General features: G+C 41.6%; 1 protein-coding gene across 2 annotated transcripts; it reads left to right on the plus strand.

Moving 5' to 3' along the window:
• Positions 1 to 463: 463 nt before the first annotated feature.
• Positions 464 to 8,417, plus strand: RERGL (RERG like). 2 transcript variants are annotated; one of them, XM_050325015.1, is made up of 5 exons: positions 464 to 537; positions 641 to 697; positions 3,054 to 3,127; positions 5,002 to 5,150; positions 6,242 to 8,417. In XM_050325015.1, exons 1-5 carry the CDS (start codon positions 486 to 488, stop codon positions 6,522 to 6,524), a joined length of 615 nt encoding a protein of 204 aa, XP_050180972.1. In that variant the 5' UTR covers positions 464 to 485; the 3' UTR covers positions 6,525 to 8,417. The 2 variants fall into 2 exon arrangements, with proteins under 2 accessions (XP_050180972.1, XP_050180973.1); XM_050325016.1 differs by having other exon boundaries at positions 5,008 to 5,150.
• The last annotated feature ends 1,983 nt before the right edge of the window (positions 8,418 to 10,400 follow it).

Raw genomic sequence — 10,400 nt, forward strand, 5'->3', positions numbered from 1 at the left:
CCTTTTCTCTTTCCTTTCTCTTTTTTAGTTTCCCTCCTCTTCTTTCCCCTTTTCCCCCCAGTTCCTAACCGCACTGAGTGGGGGGAGGAGGAGAATGAGGCGAGCGACCCGCCAGCCTGCTTGGGAAGACCGGCGGGAAGGCGACCTGGACAAAAATTTGTACTGTGGGGGACGAGCCGGAGGGACTTGAGGAGGAGGAGAAGGAAGAGGAGGAGGAAGGCGCTTCGGAGAAGCTGAAAAACACCTCCCCCCTGCAGAGAGCTGCAGCTTCCTCGCCGCCGGCCGGGCGGGGGAGCGCGGAGGAGGTGGGATGCTGGGCGGGATGCGGGGCGGGGGAGCGGGGAGGAGGTGGGATGCTGGGCGGGATGCGGGGCGGGGAGCGGGTAGGAGGTGGGATGCTGGGCGGGATGCGGGGCGGGATGCGGGGCGGTGTCGCCGCAGGCACTTTAAAGCAGCGGAGCCGGCGGGCGCGGCGTGGCGGCGGCATGGCCGAGGTGAAGGTGGCCGTGCTGGGCGGGAGCGGAGCCGGCAAATCGGGTAAGGGGGAAACCCAGGGAGCCCCCGGCCTTGGCTGTGCCTCGGGTTTGGTGCAGGGGGCGGCGCGATCCCGCTAAAGCTGCCGTGTGCTTCCCTCCCTCAGCGCTGGCCGTGCGGTTCCTGACCCGGCGGTTCATCGGGGAATACGCGTCCAACGCCGGTGAGCGCCCCGGGGCGGAGGGAGGGGAGGAGGGATGGGAAGGCGGACTGGGGGAATCCGCTCGGGGTTTCCCCCCCCGCCCCCCCGGCGAGCGCAAGATGCGACGCTTCGAGCACTTATTTGATCGGGAAACCGGGTGAAAGCGCGGCTTCGCAGAACTTTTTCGGAAGTATTTAAGTTTCCGCTCGATTATCAGCGAGAGGTCCTGACTAAGCGTAAGCTCCGAGGAGGGAAAAGGACGAGCGGGGTTGTCTGTGCAGGGATCGCCCCGAACCGCAGAGCCCGCGGCTGGCGAGGCGCTCCCGGGGAAGGGAGGATAACGGGACTGCGAGTGGGAAGTGAGGGTGGGTTATAGGCAGCTCAGTTAGAGAGGAGATGAACAAAAGAGACCGACTAGATTAAAAAAAAAAAAAAAACAAACCACAAAAACCAGCCCCAAACCTATTCTATTGAATATCTGCTCTTCGGCTCCAGAGGAGCGGTGGAACAGATTGTTTATCGGGCACTGGTGGTGAATCAAAGCATAGTGCGAAGCCCCCAGCGAAGCAGGAATGCGCTGGCTGGATTGCTTTGTGGAAAGTCTCGCTGTACCGAGGACAGAAGGTCACACTCGTGCCAGAACGCTGATCCTTAAGACACTTCTAAGGTCTTGGGAGCTGGCAGAGCAGGACTCGAACTCTCACATCCCGGGTAGAATTGCTGTTTAACTGATACACAAACAACTTCGCAAGTGTGCTGCCACCCCAGCTGATGAGGATGAAAAGTCACAAAACTTAATATGTCAGAGAGATTGCCATCTACCTCACTTTCCCTGCTGAAGTGAGGGAATCTTTCCACATTTTTTTTTTTTTTTATGAGGATAAGAGTAACTTCCAGTGATCCATAAATAAAAAAGAAAATAGAAGTACTAAACTGAAGTGCATTAAATATATCCAAATTAACTTATTATGAAGGGAGAGTTACAATTGTATATACATGCTCTACCAGTACTTGTTACTATACAAACACAGACTGAAAAGGCAGTTTGTGTCCCAGCTGGCTGATCTAGGTCTGAGCTGTCACATGGAAGTTGAATAGTGCTCTCTGTGCTCCATGTGTGTGCCAAACCACCTACAACTAAAAACAGGTTTCCCTGTTCTGAGCCTCCAGTACTGCAAGTCTCAGAAAAGGCATGTCAAACCCCCAGAACATTTTCATTTGTTAACAAATGTTTGTTGGAAGATAAGTTTAGCACTATTCCTAGAGAGGAGGAAGGGGAGGGAAGTAGGAATAGAGATGGTAAAGATCACACCACTGTTAGTGGAGTCAAAACATTAACTAAAGTTTTGTTTAATTATGGAAACAATCATAATTAAACAAGGGCTGCAGATTTTATATTCTGAGATGCTTGGGACTGACAGTTCATCATCGGATGAACTCTTACGATGGGCATGGAGAATGCTTAAGATTAACATGATCCTGAGATGAAGATGCTGAATTCCAGAGATTATAGACCTACCCCTCATTACAAAGTTTTAAGTGGATTTTCTGTAGGGCAAATACCAGTTCATGTCTCTGTAGTTCAGACACTGAGAAGTTATACTGCAGAAAGCCTGTTGACAGCTAGTGCAATGAACACAAACTGGACACACTTGCTTAGAACAGCCTGCCAATGAAAGGAATAGTGATGGTCTGTCTGCAATAGTGTTGCTGGTGCTGGTGGAGAGTCCTAAATTTGAGAACTGACACTACAGAAATATTTTTGGACTAAATCCTAAGGACTTGGTCCTGTAAATACTGTAGGTCTAATGCTGCCTAGTATGAGAACTCTTAAAGCACCAGATGTCATGGTAAATAAATAGTATTTCTCATTAATGGCTTTTGTGCAGAATCAGAACTACAGATAGTCTGGCTGACTACTTTCATAATTCTGAGCCTTAGTATCAAGCTGAGTGATCCTGAACATTTAGTTGATTCTGAGCATTGTGTATTCCCTTTCCTTTCATTTTGGTCTGCCTAAGGGGTTGGTTGTTGTAAAATGAAATATGTTTGTTTCCAGTGTGTGTTGAAAAAAAGAAAAAGCAAACAGCCAGTCAAGAACACTACAAACCCCCCACACCTGCAAAATAATAAAAAAACCCCAAAACCCAAATCAAACAAAAAAAACCCTCTAACCCTGAAAACCCCAACAAAACCAAACTCCCCCTCTACCTGCAAAAGAAACAAATCACAGACAAAACCCCTTGAAAAAACAACCAAACCAAACAGTACTCATGTAACCCTCAGTATTATCCAATTTCAACATTGCTGCCTTTTCTTTTCACTGTCATCCCAAGTCACTAACACTGATTTTCTTTGGATACTATCTATCTTTTAGAATGCATCTACACTAAACACTTGTGCCTGGATGGGAGGCAGATACACCTGGAAATTTATGACCCCTGTTCACAGGTAAGAATTGGTGGGAGGGAGGTAAAGAAAGGCTGTTCTTCATTCTATCTGTGTATATGGTAAAAAAGGGTTGAGGGGTTACAAAATTCTTGCCTTCTGTTGGAATTTGTCCTTGCTGGTTTTCTTTTAACAACTGAAATTTTATAGTTCCTGTGGCTCAGACCTGCTGAGTACTTTCCAATTTCATGGAAGAAGCCCTTCATTGTTTAGATTTTTCACAAATGCTTTTTCATTTTGGAGTATTGGTAGCAGAAATAGCTTTTACCACTTTTGCCTTACAGAGGTAAATACAGACGTAAGCTACTGGATTACATGCAGTTTTCTTAAATACCCTAAATGGGTGAAATTTTACATAGCTTATAGTTTATGAAGCAAGCAGTTTACTGAATGTCTGCAGAAATGGTCAAAGTAGACATTGCTGCTCCTCTTGTTAGCACTCTCTGAGCTGTCTTGTACTAGTTTTTGCTGAGGAACAAGGCTGTTTGCTGCTTTCTTCCCAACTTCTTAGTGCCTGCACAGGAGTAGGTAACAGGTAGAGGAAGTACTGCCTTTCTCTGATAGGACTAGATGGATTTTGGAGGTCCTGTATCCCATGGAAGCTGGGGAAGAAAAGCAGGTCTCAAGAGGAGACCAGAATGGGAAAGGAAGAGGCCATTTGTGTTTCTGCTTCCTGAAATCTTCCTGCTCTCTGAGGTTTTCCTCTAGTAGCTGGATTCCTGTTGTACAAAGCTCTCTGTCCCTTCATCCATTGAGAAACAGCTGTGACACACACAAGTCACCTTTCCCACCCCTGAACGTGCTGCACAGTCCCCACAGCATTGAAAAAACCCTGTTGTATTAAAGATTCTGAAGTCTTCAGACAGTTTTGGAAACTTGTTTCGTGTTCCTCACGCATCCCCTTTCACTGCCACCTTTCAGTTACCCTCCCTCACTGCAAGTTACAGTTCAGATGTCAGTGGTGCTACAGAGCTGCCCTAATACTGAGCCAATCAAGGCAACCAGGTTGAGATGTCGCTGGAGAATATACACTGCAAGTAGCAAAGTAAACTAGTGAGGGACCAACTTTAACAGTCCTCAGTTTACTATTCAAGATGGGTTTTCCACAGAGCAAGAGTCAATTTTTAATTTTTATTTTTTTCCTAATCAGGTTCCAGTATTTCATCTATTTTGAGTCACATGGTTTTGCTAGCTGCTGCCAAATCACCTACAGGGATAAGCTAATTTAAAATAGTTTTGAAATTACATACCTTTGCTTAATAGGACAGTTTGCAGCTGTTGCTTTCTGGAAAGATGGAAGTGTGACAGTTTCTTGGGGTGAAGGGACCCAAGGACTGGTATAAGCCCATTGCCACTAGAACAACTTTTGTCACTAGTTTGTTTTAAGCTCATCTGCAGATTGATAGGAGATTTTTTTCTAGCTCTCTTAAGAAATTTATCCTCTGGGTAGTATTTCAGACTTGAACAATTCAATGAAGAAACAAAACAAATGAAGAAACCAAAGAAAGTCATTAAGCTTACTGTAGTCAGAATATTAGAAACATGCAAACCAGAGCCATAACCAGAAAATGCACAAATATCAGTGGCTCCTCTATGTTTCTTTCACATGTAACCCTGCAGAATATTCAGCATAAGCAAAGGCTGTACAGGGAGTAAATTTTTCATAATTTTTTTGTAATCCAAAGTGCTGTCTTTACTGATGGTTATATATTAGGCTTTTGGAACAGTATTCACCTGCATTTGCTAATAGTACCTAGGCCTATTAAATATCTTTTGCAATAAGAGATACAACATTCTCACATTCACAGTGTCAAAGAAAATGCTCTGGTGTGACAACAGTAACATCCTTTTTGCATGTGAATTTGAACTTCTTTCAGCCACAGCGGGGGAAACTCTCCCTCACAGATGAGCTCCACTGGGCTGACGGATTTATCGTTGTTTATGACATCAGTGACAGAGCATCGTTTGCATTTGCAAAAGCATTGCTGTACAGGATCCGGGAATCTCACATAGGAGTTTGTAAAAAGTAAGTGGCATTAATTTTTTTTTCCCCTCAGCAAACATAATAAAAAAGCTGAGAACATTTATGTGAGCTGTAGGCATTCTAGTAACAATTAAAATCCAGCAGCATCCAAGAGATATAATACAATGCCAACAACAAGGTACCTGAAGATAAAATGTGTGGCAAATTGCAATCTATTTCACTGTATCCTATGCCAAGTACATCAGGACTTCTGTGCTCTTTTCTTAAAGAAATACTATTTAAATATTTGCCATAAATCTATCTGCTGTGATTTGCATGGGTATAGAGCTGGCAGTCAGTCTGTGCTTTTACTCTCCCACTTGATTACTGATGGAGATGCACCAATGTGGGGGTTGAAGGAAGCATTTCCCAACATATATAAGTCTAATACCATGAATGTCTCCTGAACTGCCTTTAGCAGTGACACTGACATTACTTGTGCACATGGGTAACCATATGGTAAGAAACAAACTACTTTTCAAAAGAACCACCAAAACTGCAAGTCTGACTACGTATGGTGGTGTCTATTCTTACATCTGTCAGCTGAGGTGCTTTCTAAACAAATGAGAGTGAAATCCCTTTCCTCTCTGTTTTACTGCTGAACTTTCTTAATTAAGGTTTCTCTGAAAGGAATAATTTTAGCAGAGCTTGGAATTAGTAGGTTTCCTGTGTTTTCTTCTGAGTCACCCCACTGACACTTGATGTGTCTCTTGGACTCCATTCTGTTACCTGCAAAAGGAGATAATGATCAGCTTGCTTCTTCATGAAGTCCAGGTGCTGACAATATACTCAGCAATATAAAGAATGAAAACAGCAGTGGATTAAAAATATATTATTCATTGAGATATAAACAAAAATGAAAATGTACTGATAGAGAATAACTGGTCTGGAAAATCCTTTGACATTTGATTATGGCAAAAGGAAAACCAGAACTCTGGCAGAGTTAGGGAGCTGGCTGGTTCTTTTGGATTTTTTTTCTTTGCAATGCCCATTATCTTAAACATACAGACTTTTCACACACACTGAATATAGCACAGCATACAGCACAGTACTGTGACACATCTTTTCTCTAATTGGAACCTTTTTGATTTCAGAATGGTCGAGTCATCTGTATTTTTGGTTGGTAATAAACAGGATTTATGCCACATGAGGGAAGTTGGCTGGGATGAAGGACAGAAGCTGGCAATAGATAACAAGTGCCAATTCTGTGAACTGTCTGCAGCAGAACATTATCAGGAAGTTGTGGCAATGTTCATGAAAGTCCTGAGGAATATCACTTCAAATTTCAAAGTGAAGGAAAAGAGACGACCAAGTGGATCAAAGTCAATGGCCAAGTTAATCAACAATATGTTTGGAAAGAGAAGGAAATCTGTGTAAAAGATGGTTAATCTTGAAGTAGGAACAAGCTGATATAATGGAGCAAAGGCAGCTCTTGGTATTCAGTAAATTTCCTCCAAAGGTTGGTATCTGGAGGAGTAAGATAGTAGAAGCCAAAGGTGGGAAATAGTATGGTCAAGTGAATGGCCTAGACCTAGAAGACCTGACCTTCTATTTCAAGTTCCACTCCAGATTTACTGTGTTTAGGGTTGTGCCACTTAAACCATAAGCTGCTCCAGAGGAGAGTTTGACTCTGTATTTATTCAACACCGACATGGTCTTGGGTAGCGCTTCTAGGTTGCAACTGAAGTATAAACAGTTAATCCACAGAATCACTTATTTGGAAAAGGTCATCGATTCCAAACATTAACCTGACACTGGCAAATCCACCACTAAACCACGTCCTTAAGTGTTACATAATTTCCAATAAACTCAGCCTTGCTGACTAAAATCTTATTTCAGAATTCTGAGAAGTAGTTGGGGTTTTTTGTGCAAGAACATTTGCGCTAAAGAAAAGTAAAATGCTGTAGCTGCATGTGATAATGTATTTGTATTTCACTGAAGGAAGGATGGCTTAGAACATTGTATGCCTAACACCTACTGAAAGTCTTATGAATTAAATGCTTGGTCAGCATCTGCAAAAGTTATTTACCTGCAAAGCTGCCTTGCAGAGGCATCAGAAGTAGGAAAGCAGATATATAAAGCAATATTGTCTCCTGTTTCAGTATCTTTTTTTTTTATTTTATTTTTCCAGATTGATGAAAGAAAGTAGAGAAGGTTGGGAAGTGTGAGAACTGAAATGTTAGTGAAATGTTAGTCAGTGAACATTGGACTGTTTTGGCAAGGTTGTTATTTAGTGAAATAATTTTACAGCCAGGGCCAGCATAAGGCCAGGGCTGATCCTTTTCACAGCACAGTTTTTGTGAGCTTTAATGAAGTTTCATTGTCTGTAAGGTGGATGTGGCTGTTCAGTTTTAGATGGGAACAGAAGCCTGGAAAGTACATGGACTGGTAAAGAGCACGAGTTCTTTAAGATGTCTGCCTGGATTTAAAGGTCAGCCTGCTGGTAAGACCTGTGCTCACACAGAGTGTTTCTCCTAAGGACTGATGTCTTTACAACTACTCATCACTGTGGTATTGAAATGCCACTAAGCACTATGTTAGCTACACTTTTCAAATGTGGATATTAAACATCAGATGGGTCCAAATATGTTGTCAGTTGACATTCAGAGCTCTTACTGTGGACAACTAAATAAGGGCTTAGCCCAGCGTGTTTGAAAGTGCTGTGCTCATACAGAAATTATGGAAAGGAAGAGAAGTGATCTGAAGGTGAATTCCTGCCTCCTGCCCATTCTGGGGGACAGATAGGATTCAGTCTTTGAAAGTTACTGAGTTGAAGCCTACCTCTGCTCTGTAATTTTACCTGCATTAAAACTAGTAAGATTACTTTGACTTTTGAGTGTTCACCCCCATAAGAAAACATAAAAAAGCTATATAATCTTAGCATTACAGTTGTAAAATAATACTGAAGTATGTTTTAATAACTTTTGACAAAAGATCACATCCTTTTTTAAGGAAAAGGTACTGTTTATTTCACTTGTTGTAAACCTACAAATATTGGAATGTAGTTCTCAATTGGCAGCCACAGGGTTGCTTTATTTTTATGCAGATGCTGCTCTGCAGTGTCAGAAGTGTATTTAACTGTATTGTCAATATCTATGAAACTGAACTTGAAGACTACTCATGTACACCCTTCAGCTTTCCAGCACACATGGGATTCCAGAACAACTAATAGACTCTTGTAGCTGTATCTCACCAGTTCTGGCATTGCCAGATTTGAGAACTTATTTGTATTTACTGCTTTGGTATTAAATAAACTGGATATAAGATGGATGTATTGATGTGCCTTTTTTATCCCCTTTACTTCTATATAAAGCTACAGACTTCTGTTTTGACTACTGTAAAATGAAAGCACCATGCAGAACTGGAATTAAAATTAGAGAAAGTAAATCTGGGAATCAGACACTTGGCATAGTAGTGAACCTCTGGCTGTGTTTCCTGAACACAGTGAAGAAGCCTTTAGGTATCTTTATGCAATGAAGAGCAGAGAACCTTTTAAAAGCATTCTTTATCCTTTAAGAATCAGTCAAGATACCTACAGAGAAGCTAATTAATTTTGCTCATATTAATGGGAATGTGGACTTCCAGACAGGTGGAACCTGTAGCATATCCCATAGTCTTGCTTCTCGTTTTGTCTAGATGGGGTGTAAGTGTTGGAACAGAGAATAGCTGTTTTCTGGCCTGTCTGTTAGGCTGTGCTCACCTGAAAACTAGGTGAAGCACAGGATGCATTTAGACTTGAGCATACTAAAACACCCGCTATACACATAATTTGATGTTCTTAGCATCAGGTTTTCACTTGCCTTTTATTGCTGGTAAGTGCAAATGAGCAAGAGTGCCGAATTTTAAAGCAGAGACATTCTCCCATTCTAAATCTATTTTAATGTTTTTTACAAGTGAAGGCCTTTAGAAAATAATTAAAAGACCAATAAAGACTGATATATATAGATATATATATATATACATATTTTGCTAACTGCTCTTGGAGTTTTAACAGTGAAGGGAATATGTTAACTGGTGCAGCCGCACTGCAAACAAAAAATCAGCAAGAACCCTGCTTGTGTAACACAGTAAATGATGTAAATGATGCTCACCCTTGACAGTGACATCACCTAGAGCATATCAAAGTCATTGGAGAGTGTGGAAAGGCAGCTCTTTGTGTTGCCACACATTGCTTCAGCATACAACCCCATCCTTTCTCACCAGAAGATTTTGAAATTGCCATTCAAGAGTTAAAAGTTTCTTGCTGTCATGCCTGGAAGTCCTTGCTTATATGAACTTTCTAGTTTCAGTAAAATTTTGCCTGAGAAAGGCACTTGGAATTGATGCTTTCTTCCTGTCTTCAGCTTGTTTTTACTTCAGAAACAGTGACATAAAAGCAAGGAGATTCTACTGAAGTATGAAAGCAATAGCCCCTGGCTCCCAAATGCTGTCTCTCAGAGAGGTTTCAGGGGTTTTTGAAGCTATTTCTCACTATAGTTTTGAAATAAACAATCAAGACTATCACCACCTCAGCTTCTTTTTCTGCTATTTTTTCTATGTTTTAAACTCTCTTTTTTTAAAATCCCACTATAGTCACATTCACAACAGGGCAGAGGGAAAATGTCACAGAAAAGCTTAAATTATGATCCTCCTGGAAAATAGGAATAGTTAAGTGCAGGATTGAGTCAACCAGCCAAGCTGTTTCTTTCCAATATGTTTAAATCAGGATAGCAATAAAAAAGGTGGACCAGAAGTTTTGATGCTATGCTGTCCTCTGAAGACAAAAGTAACTACCATAGGTTTTTTACCCTATTGCTAGAAGACGGATTCTGAAGTGATGGAAGGGAGAACACAGAAGTGCAAAGACCCTGTGAGTCATGGGGGGACTGTATTGTTTCTTTCCTTTCTATCTGACTACCCTGCTTTGAAGAGGGAGCACCAACAGATATACACTGTATAGATATACACTGTAAAGAAGAGGAACATGAATGCCACTCACAGCAAAATTAAAGTGCAATAAGTACCCAAGAATATGTTAATTTTCCATCAGAATACCCATTGGAGCAGGTGCTTTAAATTAATGAAATTTTCATACTTTGCCTATGGATAGAGGAGCAAACTCCAGTTCTGATTAATAAGCTGAAAAGAATCCTTGCCTATACACTCTGAAGCAAGAAATACCCTAAATAAAAATAATGATAATAAAAAAGAGACAGACTACCAGACTATTAGAATAATCCAGAGCAATATTAAACTATATATTAAAAAATGAAC

This window comes from Myiozetetes cayanensis, unplaced genomic scaffold (assembly GCF_022539395.1).
Source record: "Myiozetetes cayanensis isolate MyiCay16 unplaced genomic scaffold, myiCay2020 scf3, whole genome shotgun sequence".
NCBI classification, from domain to species: domain Eukaryota; kingdom Metazoa; phylum Chordata; class Aves; order Passeriformes; family Tyrannidae; genus Myiozetetes; species Myiozetetes cayanensis.